Here is a 14,623-nt window from a genome sequence, read left to right as displayed (position 1 = left end):
GTATGCTAATGCGCACAACACAACTTTTATGATCCTGATATTTAAGGTGACAAGAGTCTCCCGAGGAAAAATTAGAAAAATGCTTGCTATTGAATACCTTTCACTCCGTGAAAGAATTTTTATCATCTGAATGAAATATATAATTACAGTAAAACCTCTATGTAGTGAATCTCTTTACATCATAAACCTCCATACTTCACACCACCCCTACGGTCCCATCAGATTTACATGTAAATTTATAGACAAACCTCTTTGTAGTGAACCTCTTCATCTTGTAAAACCTCCACTTAACATACCAAGGAGACACCCCCAAGACAGCGTAACTACCTATACAAATCATACTGAGACAACTAGAGACCATTATTGCAGCCGTAATTACAGTCATAGGATGACATTTTCAGCGATAAATGTTTCACCCTTATTTTTTTTTCTTATACACCTTTAATATGCTGCAATTTTCACGTTAATCATTAGTGGCCATTTTGTTCCATATGAGAGCATACCTACCAGTAAGTGAGAGAAAAAAGTATTAAACTATCCTAATCATTTTAAGTGACTGTTGAATTAAGAGAGATCACATGGTTTTCTCTTGAATCATGGTAAAAATCATGTGATATCACTAGCTTTCTGTGGTTATTTAACAATAAATACATGTTCACTAATGCATGCATGTTTATTTAAACATATAAATATAATGGTTTAAAAGACAGTAAAGCATTTCATTTCCCAAGGATATGAAAAAAATGGTGCCTAACACTAAAACCTCTCTATAGTGAACCTCCATACATCAAATTGCCCAAATTTTGGTCCCGTCCATTACGATGTAAAGAGGTTTTACTGTACTTTTCCTTTGTTTTCTGTGTTGCACGACAAAATTTACGCTTTACAAATTCTTATTTTAAATTAATTGTCTATTCTTTATTTAATTTGAGGTTTTCAACAAATGCTGTAAAGCATAACTAACAATATACCCTTCCATGTGCATATTAAAAAAACAAAAGAATTGCGGTACTCTACATGTGCGCAAGTTTGTTGTAATTGTGGGAGATAGTTGCGTCAGGTATTGAAATAGAATGACTAGCAAAATGTTGAGAAATTTTTATTTTTCATTGACGCTCATATTAAAAATTGGTGGAAAAACGCATACTCAGTATTCAGAAATGCAGTATTCGATATTCGAGTGAAGTTTTCGGTAAAAAAATTAAGTACTCGTTTTCAACATTCTAATTCGAGAAAAATGCTGTTCGACCAATCTACCACAAATAATATAAAAACCTCTCGTAAAGCATTCCTGCAGGCACTACATCTCTTACCTTATCCCCTGTTTTTATTACATCATATTTTTCATTGTTTTTTTTCTTGCTTTGTTTTATGTTATTTTAAATACGGAATGGTTGATAAAAACCGAAATTTTGTGATTTCATTCTTTCATTTCTCTTAACACTAGAACCGCGGATGGGACTTTTTTGTCCCATCCCCCTTTCAAATGTTTCCCATTCATGTACTAGTGGTTTGATCCCTTTGAAATATATTAACTTTCACTCATTTTGTATGCTCTTTTGAATGGTCATATTGAAAATATTGTATGATGTTTGGTTCGCGAGAAAAACGACGATTTACCTAGAACCGCTGTATGGGACTTTTTTGTCCCATATGGGGAAAACATACAATTTAATTTTTTTTACACTTATTTTGTATTTAGCATATTACGAGGGTTGTACCAAAAGTAAGGTTCCCAATGAGCTACAATGTTGAGCGAAGGTGCTAGGCTGAATCCCACAACATTGCCATGCGCAGTGGTTCCCCTACTCTCGAGTCCGCCAGTCCGCAATTCACTATGTTGCTCCATATTGGCTTAGCAACCGTCAACAATGAAAGTGGTGATCCCCGTCCCCGCCAACCGTGAGGATCGAGCAGTAATCCGATTTTTCCTTGCAAGGAAGTAACCGCCATTGGAGATTCATCAGCACATGACTGAACTTTATGGTGAAAATGCATGCCCGTTCAGCACGTCCACAAATGTTGCAGGGCTTTTGCTGAGGACTGAACAGAAGTTCACGATGAAGAACGGAGTGGAAGACCGCCGGTTTTGGATTGTCCAGAAGATCAACAGTGAGCTGCTCAAAGATCGGAGGGTCACTGTCCTTTCAGCTCGTCCGCAAATGTTGTAGGGCTTTTGCCGAGGGTCGCACGGAAGTTCACGATGAAGCTTCCTCAAGCTTCCCACGGCACAATGGAATGAATTTTAATGGAAACATTGGGTTATTGCAAGATGTGTGCTTGCTGGGTCCCCCGTATGCTGACTGACGGACAAATGCAGCAACGCCTTGACTGTGCTTGCAAATGTTTTCAACAATTTTAGGGGGGGGGAGGAGTTGTTGGTCTCCATCATCACCGGAGATGAAGTGTGGGTATTTCACTATGTCCCGAAACAAAACTCTTAGGTGGCAAACACTTCAAGAGTCCGAGTCCTTAAGGCTTAAGTCCGAGCAGAGGTCGCACACTTCCCAACGGGTTGGCGGGAGACTTCTTCAACTTAACTTGGCGGGATAAAAAAGCTGGACCATTGTCTTTAAAAGTGTCAAAAAAATGGTGACTATGTTAAAAAATAATCAAAAGTGTAAGCTTTTCAACAATGTGAAAATTAATATAATGGACAAATTTTTGTATTTGTAAAAAATATGGAAACCTTACTTTTGGTACAACCCTCGTAACAGTTTATTACGAAGGGGTTCGATGCACAGATACCGTTATTCTGCCAGTTAGAAGCGCAGAAGGGAATAATCTGTGCACTGCGCTGGCCGCCTACTCACGCAGCGCCGGTCGCGTCACCTCTGCCAGGCGCATCTGTGGGTCTGAGCTTGCAACCAACACGCTTCGCCTTGCAGCATAAGTTTACTGTATTCCTAGTTATACTTGAGTAAATGTTTTAAACATTACCTAAACATGTGTTTTGTCCACACAAACCACAAAAAAACCGTCAATTATACTTAAACATGACAGGATCAACGTATTTTGTCAATGGGACCAAAAAGTCCCATGCCGCGGTTTTGGTGGGGTTGGAGAATTCAGCGGTTCCAGTGAAAACAGTCCGTCACTGTATTTGTTGATATTAAACTGTTTGCTTAACCCTTAACCAGTGACGTGCAATTCTTGCTACACTATTATATTTATTATATTTATGTATCAATATTTTGCCAGATTCAAAAAAGGCCTTAAATGTTAAAGTTGGAAGGCTGAGTAGTAAATAGCCATGATATTTATCCCACTTATTCCTTTTCTCGATGCATTCTTAGTAAGTGACGTGCGGTCTCACAGGTCGCTAATTGAGTTCAATTGCAAATTTACAGAAATTAATAAAAGGAACGTTAAATTTTATGAATGTGATGTCCTTGTTATGCAAAAATATGACGCTAACGAGAATTATAGATATTTTGAAATCTTAATTTTGAAAATATTCACAATTTTAGTAACGCAGCGGTCTCTCAGACCGCACGTCACCGGTTAAGGGTTAAGAAAAGATATGCCCAAGAAAACTTTATGATAAGAATTAATACATTTTCACCTTCAAGTACAAGCTTCAAGTTTCGATTTAACCCAATAGTGCACAGCGTCCGACATATCGGATGCGCGTATTTAATTTTTTCTGGGCTCTAATTGACTTGCGCTACATTTTGATACTGCATTAAGTTTAAATGGATGTCTGTCTTCACCGCACCTCTAATATTTCAGTCGTCTCCTTGAATTTATCGACTTGAGAAGCATTTATGCATAGACATAGCATTGAAAGAATTTTCAGTCACCCACATGGGGTAAGCAAATTATTTTTTCTGGTAGTACGTATTTTGCTCAATATGTTGATAACTTTTATCTCATTTTTCTTCTAAAGGTTGATCTTTCTATTTTCTATATTATCAAGTTTTTCCGTACTTTTTTGAATCTGTAATTAGCACTGAAAACTGACTGTCCGATGTATCGGAAAGGCTGTATTATTTGAACTATTGATTTAAAAAATTTAAAAATTGCAGAATTGAACCTTATTAACCAGAATAATTACTTTTGAAATGAATATTTGAAAAAAATAACTTTAAACACTAATGGGTTTAAGTTCCATCCTTAGTGATCATCACCTTGGATCCTGTACCATGCGCCGATTTGACTTCAGCTGCGTTATCCGTGGCCGTCTTCTTGGGAGGGGACGCAAGGGACGCATCCTCTTCCTTCCCGCTGGCTCCTCCCCCTTCACCCCTGCTCACCTTCGGGCTCTTACCCTCCAGCCAAGCCTTTATCGTTCGGTTTTCAGATGGCCTCGGCGCCACGCTCAACTGAAAATAAAAAAAAAATAATAATATGTTTTATTTGCCCAACGACCAAGGTACACTTGTCAAGGTATAAGGCACGTCCATCAAAAACATGAGTTACTTCACAAAGCATAAAATCAGAGTACATATTGTAACCGTATGGGCACCTTCCCTCCGGTACAATAAACTACAACTAATATGCCGGGCTAGCGTCGCCGGCGGTGGGCCGTGAAATAGGTTCTCTTGGAACACGTGGCGGGAATAGGAGCGGATGCACAAGACTCTAAGTTTTAGCATAACCATTTATTGATCCAACAGATATCATACGTAACAACAAAAAAGAAACAATGCCACAAATAATCCCCTCATTGAACAAAACTAACCAAATCATGGGGCTGAGCTCGGTTGCGGGTGATTACGAGAGCTAAAGCACGGAAACATAAGCAAAGTGCCATTGCGACCCAACAAAATTTTAAGGACGGAAAACCCATGCTTCACCCCAGTTCTGTAATCAATTTTCAATGACCCAGTGCGATAGAGTTTGTTTAAGTTATGGGCCAAGTTTGTTTAAGTTTGTCCTTGTAGCAGTGTAATGTACGTCATGCTTGCATCTCGTGTGATGGGAGTGACGGTCACTATTAAGGGGAAAGCTTATGATATTAGATTTGATGTACAACACAGTAATCACTATATAAATGCAAGGCAATGGCAGAAGGCCTAGCTCCTTGAATAAGGGTCTGCATGAGTATCTGGATGGTTTCTGGGCTATGATTCCAACAGCCTTTTTTTGAAGTCGGGAAATGTGCAAAGAGTTGAGATGAGAGGAACACCAAAAAATTGTACTGTGTAGGATATGGGAATAAAACTCTTCATAGTACAGAGTAAGGAGTGTATCCCTTCTTACTGAACTACTAAGTTGTCTCAGTAAGTAACATGAGGAACTTAGTTTATGATAAGAATAATAATATGTATTCACACAAATCGGACAGATTTCTAAATTTTCAATCACATCACCCTCTTAAACATAAAATAAATGCAGCACTTGCACTAAAATTTAGAGCTCTGCGTTTGAGCAATAAAATATTTCACAAAAAAAACTTAAAACAATCGAGGATATTCCGAAAAAAAAATCATTAAAAAAAAAACTCATACATTCTTTACTTCACACAAACAACGCTATATATTCTCATACTCAAAATTCACTAAAAAAATATTCATCAAATACAACATCCCCACACCATGTAATCATCTATATTGGTACATTATCTGAACAAATTACGAACATATTCAACAAAATAAATTATAAAATTGCACACAAAAATCATAACACTCTAAACAAGCTCCTATACACAAAAATAAAATCTGAAACCCCTAAAAATCTGAAAAGTAATATAATATATAAAATTTCATGCCTCGATTGTAACACTTGCTATATAGGACAAACATCACAATATTTCAAAAATAGGATTTCACAGCACAAGACATCAGTAAAAGGTGGTATAACACTGTGTGCTCTTGCTAGCCACAGCATAAGCAATGGCCATGTTTTTGATTTTGACAACGCCAATATTTTAGATCATGAGGTTGTATTGAAAAAAAGAATTTTCAAAGAAATGGTTCGTATATCTAAATCAATTAACAGTTGTAATAAAAAAACTGACATTGAAAACCTTAGTGATATTTATTTTAATTTACAGTGCAACCTCGATATAACGACACCCCACGGTGCACTAATAAACACTGGCTATAGCGAATTGTCGCTTTACCGGAGGTGGAGCAAATAATAGCCAATATACCTGTTGTGAACAGATATACAGGAACAGGAGTGGTGCGGCGACAGATAAACATCTATCCGATAGACGTAAGCATAAATCCGGGCGAAAGGCGATGTTTTTTTGCATCACTAAATTTCCTTACTCAAATAACGACTAACTATTCAAACAATTTATAAGCGCCGCACTGAATAAAAATCATGCAAAGCATTGTTTCGTCAATCATAATATTTATCGAACGACAGTTTACCACATAAATTTGAGACTGAGCACTCCATTAACTTCATTTCTAACAGATCGCTAGCAATTACAGAGATTAAGGAGTCTTGATGAAAGTCTTCCGGCGGTGAAACCCTCGCTATGGCCAGAGCCAACACCGAAAGGGTCTAGTAAAAACGAATTTTTCAACACGCTTATTATAGGGTCAATTGACGGTGCATCGGCTATCTCTCGTTATAGCGGGGGTGTCGCGATAGCCCGTACTCGCTTTAACGAGGTTCCACTGTAATTAATCAAAATTAATGGTAACTGGATTTGGAAATAGCTTAGTAACGTAATATCAATAAATATGTGTATGGCTAAGGTATGTCAAAATCTTTTGTGCATTGAGGCTGCGAGTGCCCACCTGATAGGTGGACGGATCCAGGATTTTTATTCGGATCGGATATTTTCGGATCCAAATGCATTTTCAAATTCCTGACGCTGAGATTCCCACAATGATTGTTCAATCTCTTGGGAAGAGTCACACTGCATGTGCCAGTCGTATTTGGTCTTTTTTACTCTCTACTGCTGAAATTCTCCCACGTAACTTCTGAGAGAGCCTTCAAACAAAAAGGTTCATGAGTAGGACTATAATTGCATGCAAACGGTGCATTCGAAGAGAGAATCGGAACTCTTTCAAACCCTTATTGTGCGTCGCATTCACTGAAGCTATTATTTAAAATTTCGGATCCAGATCTGATGCCTTCCGCAACTTTGGTTCCGATGTATCCGATTAAAGGCAATATCCGCGGATATTCCGATCCGAGGTATCCGATCCGACCATCCCTAGTAAAGCCAAATATGCATTTTCAGTAACTTTTTTTTTAACAGATAGAAGATAGAATCGGAACTCTTTCCACCTTTATTGTGCGTTGCATTCACTGAAGCTACAATTCAAAATTTCATATCCAGATCCGACGTCTTCCGCGACTTTGGATTCGATGTATCCGATGAAGGGCAATGTCCATGGATATTTGAATCCGAGGTGTCTCATCCGACCAACCCTAGTTCTACAGTAAAACCTCTATGTAGTGAACCTCTTTACATCATAAACCTCCATTCATCATACCACCCCTACGGTCCCGTCAGATTTACATGTAAATTTATAGGCAAACCTCTTTGTAGTGAACCTCTTTATATCGTAAAACCTCCACTTATCATACCAAGGAGATACCCCCGAGACGGCCTAACTACCTCTTCAAATCAAACCGAGACAACTAGACACCATTAATGCAGCCGCGATTACGTACATAGAATGGCATTTTCAGTGATAAATGTTTCACCCTTATTATTTTTTTCTTATACACCTTTAATATGTTGTAATTTTCACGTTAATCATTAGTTGTGGCCATTTTGTTCCATATGAGAGCATACCAAACAGTAAATAAGAAAAAAGGTATCTAACTATACTAATAATTTTAAATGACTGTTGAATTAAGAGAGATCTCATAATTTTCTCTCAAATCGTAGTAAAAATCAGGTGATAGCACACGCTTTCTGTAATTATTATGTATATAGGTAATAAATACCTAGATGTTCACTAATCCATGCATGTTTGTTTAAAAACATACATATAATGTAATGTTTTATAGACAGTAGTGCCTTTCATTTCTGAATGATATGAAAAAATGGTGCCTATCACTAAAACCTCTCTATAGTGTACCTCCATACATCATAATGCCCAAATTTTGGTCCCTTCAATTACGATGTAAAGAGGTTTTACTGTAATTAGATCCATTGATAGTAAAGGTACAAGTATAAAACATAAAACTAATGTGAAGTAATCCTGATGGATTGAATTACTAATATTAGACTGAATCTTCAGTACAGATATAGCGATTCATATAAAAAAAGTTGAAAAAGTGTTCCGTAGTGCAACACCCTCCCCTATATTTGAGGGGGCTTGAAAAAAAAATTAAGGTCATCGCTCACAAAGAATCGCTTTGGACCAGCGGCACAGCGAGAGGAAGGGGTTTAGGGGAATAAAACCCCCCCAGAGCTCCGATAAATTTTTAAGTTAAATCCATTTCACTTAATTGGATTACTATTACTAAAAAAATAGAGTAAACTTTAATAAAACACCCCTCAGAAGGTCGCAAAACTCACCATTTTGAACATTTATACAAAAAAATTTCTGGGTGGGGAGGGGGAGGGGAGCCTGTACCCCCCGCTTACCCTAGTGGGTATTCCACCCTCTCAAACACCCCAGTGTACTGCGCCCAAACCCTCCCCCCCCCCCTTAGACTTAACTCCTAGCTGTGCTCCTGCTTTGGACAGACGTAAACATGAATTAGATAGATCATCTTCATCGGATTGTTGATCTATGACGACGGCCATTAAATCACAGGACTTGCGCATTAACTTTCACGTAAAAATCATGATCCCTCTCGTGTATTTCTGCTCCTCAAGCACGTCTGTACCAAATTTTCCACTCACTCAGTACTCACATTCTCTGTTAGCAGTAAAATAGGTACAATGCTTTAGGATCATTTGAAAGAAAATAAATTCCCCACGGCTGTGTTCTTGGCCAGGCAAAACGGTTAACGGCTGTTAAGTTAAAAGGTAGACAGCGACTAAATTATCACAATATGCCCTTTAGATCGCTGCAATGGACAATTTTCCCTCGTCTGAATACGTGAGAAATGAAGACAACATTACTGCAACTAGATTATTAGGCATCGTACTCAATGATGAACATATTAGACGTATCCTGTATCGTAATAGCAATCGGACCGCAAAAATGAATAAGCGATAACAATAAGGCATGCATTGGAAAAATATCCCCACTCTCCTCGCATCTTTGGCAGGAACAATGAAAGATTACGAATCACAGTCGAAGATTTAACGAAAACACTTCCTTCAAACCCTGCTAAGGGCAATGCATGTTCTTAAGCGGAATGAAGCTTAGTAAAGCAATCAGCATACGTACAATTATCGATATTAATCACTGCAAATTCACCGATATCTTAAACACTAAATTAAACTGAAACCCTCATAAACACAAAAATAAGCTGAAACACTCAGAAATAAATGGTAGACCGAGCTCACTTGCTGACCTAGCAGATTTGCTCCAAAGGTGTGTTTGCACTTCGTTACATGCGATGTAAAACAATTTACATATAACATGTTTTACGAAAAAGTTAAAAGTCCGTGTAACATGTTGCATGTATTATAAAAAAAATATCGTGTTCCTTCCCCAACCGCTTTGTGTGGGAAATCAAAAACTTTTTGTGTAATGCGATATTTTGTTTTGTAACACAATGTAACATGTGACACGGATTTCAAACTTTTTCGTAAGCCATGTTACATGTTATTTGTTTTATACAACATGTTAAACAATGTAAACGCACCTTAAGGAACAAATATCCACGTAGGTCTCATTGTCAGTCACAGTGGTGCAGTGATGGGGGGTGTGTTTTTAGGGGTTATAAACCCCCCCAGAGCTCACAGAAATTTTTAACTTTAATCCATTTTACATATTTGTATTTATATTACTAATATAATAGTGTAAGGATTAATAAAATATCCCTCAAAAAGCTGTAAAACTGTTCCGCCATTTTGAACCATTTACCATAAAATTCTGCAATTTATTAATCCGCACCTACCGTTCATCCTGGTGGGTATTCCATACCCCAACACACACCCTATTAGTTGCTATTAGTCGTATTAGTTGCGCCTCTGTGGTTGCACTTACACTATACTGTAATCATAGGAGAACTGAGTGGAGAGCTGCGTCAAACCCACCTTCAGATTGCTTACCTATGATGACGGCAATTAAATCATAGGACTTGCACAACAACTTCTACGTAATCATGATCCCTCTCGTGTATTTATCCGACCATCCCTAATATAGAGATATTGGGCAATTGCCTTCCAAGTGGAGGGTCTACGCTATAGTCTTCAAGGTCATCGGTGAAATAAGGGTGAAACATTTATCGCTTAAAATTTCATTCCATGCATGTAATCGCGGCTGCATTAATGGCCTCTAGTTGTCTCGGTATGATTTGCGGAGGTAGTTAGGCCAACTCGGGGGTATCTCCTTGGTATGATAAGTGGAGGTTTAATGAAATAAAGAGGTTCACTACAAAGAGGTTTGCCAATAAATTTACATGTACATCTGAGGGATCGTAGGGGTGGTATGAAGTATGGAGGTTTACGATGTAAAGAAGTTCACTACATAGAGGTTTTACTGTGTTATGCTTCTACATCAATGTAATAAGTCACCATAAACGTACGAAGCAGAGGGAAAAACAGTGTATTACAGTAAACTCTCGATTATACTAAGTCAACGGGACCGGAAAATTGGCACTACGTAATATCGAGTTTCGTAATTTCAAACCTTAATAATAAGTTGCCAAAAACTGTTTGCTTTTGTTTCCCCCACTCTTTTCTGTCTTCAGTGGCCTTTTTTTTTAAACATTTTCAGAGGTTATTCAGACATAATTCTTAAAAATGCTTTCTTTAATGATTTAATGCTGTCAAAGATTGTTAAAGAGTTATACCATATTTTCCTTAGTATGATAAGTGGAGGTTTACGAGATAAAGAGGTTCACTACAACGAGGTTTGCCTATAAATTTACATGTAGATCTTACGGGACTGTAGATGTGGTATTAAGTATGGAGGATTATGATGTAAAGAGGTTCACTACATGGAGGTTTTACTGTTCAAGGTTTCAGTCATGATGACGTTTTAAAACGTTTTCAAAGGTTATTTTATACATAATTCTAAAAATTCTTTCGTTACTGATTTTATACAGTGAAAGATTGTTAGATAATTGTACCGTATCTCCGCAGTATGATAAGTGGAGGTTTTACGAGATAAAGAGGTCCACTAAAAAGAGGTTTGCCGATAAATTTACATGTACATAAGATGGGACCGTAGGGGTGGTATGACGTATGGAGGTTTATGCAATGTAAAGAGATATCTAATACACATCTGCTTACCCTACGTCCCCGCTTCCTGCCTCGCCCTGGCTTGCTCGTCACGTTCTCCACAAAGACCTTCTTCTCGGGCACCGCACCTTCCTCTTCGTCCGTGCTTTCCTCCTTGCAGACTGCGAGCCCATTTGTCCCCTCCGACACAGCTTCTGTCGCCTCCTTCTGAAGGGACTGGGTCGCAGGAGGTCTCGACGTCAAACTAGGCTGTAAATAAAAAACATCACTCATACAGCTCAGTCACTCAGACTGTGAATGCAAACTGAGAAAGAAAGAAAACTAATTTACAACATATTCCGTCTCGACCTCATTTATACATCCATTAAAAGCATCGTGTGCAGGCCATTCAGTTCAGGTGAATAAAAATCATTCTTTGGCAATGTTTCTGAGTTCAATGAACTCCATCTAGATGGCTGCAATAGAGTACAACAACCAAAGCCTGAATCAATTGATCATTTTTTTTAGTCGCAAAAATATATCGCTATCGCAATCACTAGAGTGATCACTGGGTCATTCCATGTCAAATCAACCAATATTTTGACCAAATGACACCCACCGACTCGGATTTTTATGAAACTTGCCAAGGTCATACATTCTGGTATAATTATAAATTGTGTACAATTTTAGCCCCCAATTTTCAATTGTTGATGAAATATGAGCAATTGAAATTTGGGCGTGACCCCTTAAGTGCCGCAACGTGCAACACATGGTGATTTTTATTTTCATCCATAACTCCATTCCTGTGCGATGAAAAGTCATGATTTTTTTTTCTTAAGATAAGTGATTCATAATGATCCCACGATTATCATTAAATATTCACTGCATGAAGTAATTCAGCTGCAAAAAATAAAGTTTACAAAAAAATCTCGCTTGTACCATTTTTCACTGTCAGCATCCACAGGGAAAGGCCATGCGAATACAGACTCATGGTTCAGTTTAAAGTAATCATTAATGTATGAGCAAAGATCCTGGTGAAAAAAAATCGTGAGTCCGGCGTTCCTTTTAGTAAAAAAAAATACTCATTCATGGTCATGGAATAAAAAAGGCTCTTTTTCAAGGCACATAGATATTACATGATTTAGAGGAGATATAAGCTTATACTCATGATTAAACAATATTGGAGCATGCATTATCTCACTATAGCGTATGCTACTGACTCTTAGAGTAGGAAACACATAAGAAATCATGTGAATGTACTCTCCAATGTACTGCTAATTTCGTGCTTTCAGGACAATTCCTACTAGGCTATCTCTTCCATGGGTAATGGGCAACTGAATAGTATGGGTATAAAATGTAAAGGCAGAAGAGAGCCATCAGAATGTTTTCTTCAATTACAGTCTAAATGAAGTTAATTAATTTCTCAGTCATATGGTGCTGCCTTAGTGATACATATCCTGGTTGAATTTCAGACTAAGTACCTCATGTTTGTGTGGCTGATAGCCAGGCTTATATTTTAACATCTCATTCGTATTGAGGTCTGTCTTGCCATGTCAGAGATACCATTGTGCTGTGTTGGCAAATAACTCAGTTCTGAATTTCACAAAAAGAGCTACACAAACACAGCCCAAACTTTTTATTTCAAAGAACCATCAGAAGTGGACAGAGATTTAATTGCCCTGCAGTGCAATATTCCTATTTCATCATTGTTGACTCTGTGCTCTCATCATCTTCATTGCTACTTAAAGAAATACGAGTGTTATCAGCTTAATTGCAGTACCCTTTTGCCATTCATAAAGGTCCTGTTAGGAAATTTCTTAGGACTATACCTCTAAAAAAGTGTAGGTCTGTGAGAGCAGCAGGCATCCTGGTGAAGCCTGGAGGAAAATTTTGCTGTAGGTGTGACAAGAGGATTTCCAAAATTTGTAAAAGTGAAGTTGTTTCCAATGGCATTGACGAAAGCAATAAAGAACTTACATCAGTTCAGTCTTTGGTGGAAAGTGATAGAAAATAAGAAGAAGCAAACTGCAGCTCGGAGGCTTCAGACTGCTCTCCTTTGAAATTAAATTTTTTGTCTTCTCACAGTAGACACTCATATTGAAAAGGAAAGATAACACAAGCTAAGCATCACCTTGTATCTAAAGTTTCTAGTGCATTAAAATTTGTGAATCCATCCCTGAAAAATCTCAGTAGCGATGAAGATGAGAGTGACAGTCAACTCATAAAGCAAAGGGCAGCTAACTTGGATGACTTGCTAACTAAAATTAAGAATAAATTGCCAACAGATAGCTGGCATGGTTAACTTCAAATGTTGACCCTGGCCCCTTTATCTTGGTCTAGGAAAAGGATTATGAGTGAATTTCATGTTTCAGACTACACTGTGAGACAGGCAAAAAAGTTCCTTCATGAGAAGGGAATACCTGCTATGCCATCACCATTTGCTGGGAAACCACTTCCAAACTCCACAGTAGAGCTGGTGAAAATTTTTTATGAGTTTGACAAAAATTCTAGACAGATTCCGGGAGCCAAAGATAAATTTAGTGTGGGTAAGAATGAGTATATGCAGAATAGGTTGATTTTATGTAACCTCAAGGAACTTTATGTGCTCTTCGAAGAGCAATATGCACAAGAAAAAATTGGGCTCTCCAAATTTTGTTCACTTCAGCCAAAATGGTGTGTGGTGGCTGGTGCTTCTGGGACTCATTCAGTTTGTGTCATACATCAAAATGTGAAACTTCTAATTAGTGCCTTGCAATTGAAGGAAACATATAATGAGGTGATGGATATCATCATTTCTAAATTTTGTGAATATGACCCCCTTCTGATACAGTGAAACATAGGCAGTGGGTTTCCACTGATAGAACAGAACTTCAGTTGTTTACATCATCCATTAATGAACTCTTGGACATTCTATGCCTCAAAATGAATAAACTGATGCCACATTATTACCTCACTAAAGAAAAACCCTAAAAAAATTTTCAAAATAAGCAAAGAAACCCTCAGTCATGAAAAGGCAGTTATCGTAATGGATTTCAGTGAAAAGTTTTCATTTTTAATTCAGGATGAAGTTCAAAGTTATCACTGGACCAATCTATCACGCACCATACACCCCTGCTTGATTTCCCTGAAGAAAGATGGTACTCTCACCACCTCATCTCATAGCTTCATATCTGTTGACCTTAGCCATGATGTGGTCTTTGTAATGGAAGTGCAATGCCACCTGATAGAATTTTTAAAGAGAAATTTGCCTATTACCGAAGAGGTTTAATGCTTCACAGATGGATGTGCGGGGCAATATAAAAAACTGCAAGTCTTTTATAAATTTTTGCCATCATTATAATGACTATGGCATTAATGCAACCTGGTCTTTTTTTCCACGAGCCATGGAAAGTCCTCTTGTGATGGTATAGGTGGTAC

The 14,623-nt window shown here is 37.8% G+C and overlaps 1 protein-coding gene across 9 annotated transcripts in view; it reads right to left on the bottom strand.

Annotated features, from left to right (window-relative positions):
* The window catches only part of LOC124170070, a 154,283-nt gene that overhangs the window by 52,176 nt on the left and 87,484 nt on the right, over positions 1 to 14,623 (bottom strand). For 8 of the 9 annotated variants that reach the window (XM_046548765.1, XM_046548764.1, XM_046548759.1 and 5 more), the window contains 2 exons: positions 11,279 to 11,476; positions 4,131 to 4,325 (listed from right to left, as the gene is read on the bottom strand). In XM_046548765.1, coding sequence (XP_046404721.1) covers positions 4,131 to 4,325; positions 11,279 to 11,476 — 393 coding nt within the window. The remainder of the gene's footprint in view (positions 1 to 4,130; positions 4,326 to 11,278; positions 11,477 to 14,623) is intronic. The other variant, XM_046548766.1, reaches the window with a different exon arrangement.

This window comes from Ischnura elegans, chromosome 13 (assembly GCF_921293095.1).
Source record: "Ischnura elegans chromosome 13, ioIscEleg1.1, whole genome shotgun sequence".
Taxonomy (NCBI): domain Eukaryota; kingdom Metazoa; phylum Arthropoda; class Insecta; order Odonata; family Coenagrionidae; genus Ischnura; species Ischnura elegans.
The sequence above is the reverse complement of the archived record's forward strand: the minus strand, read 5'-3'. Positions and strand labels throughout refer to the sequence as shown.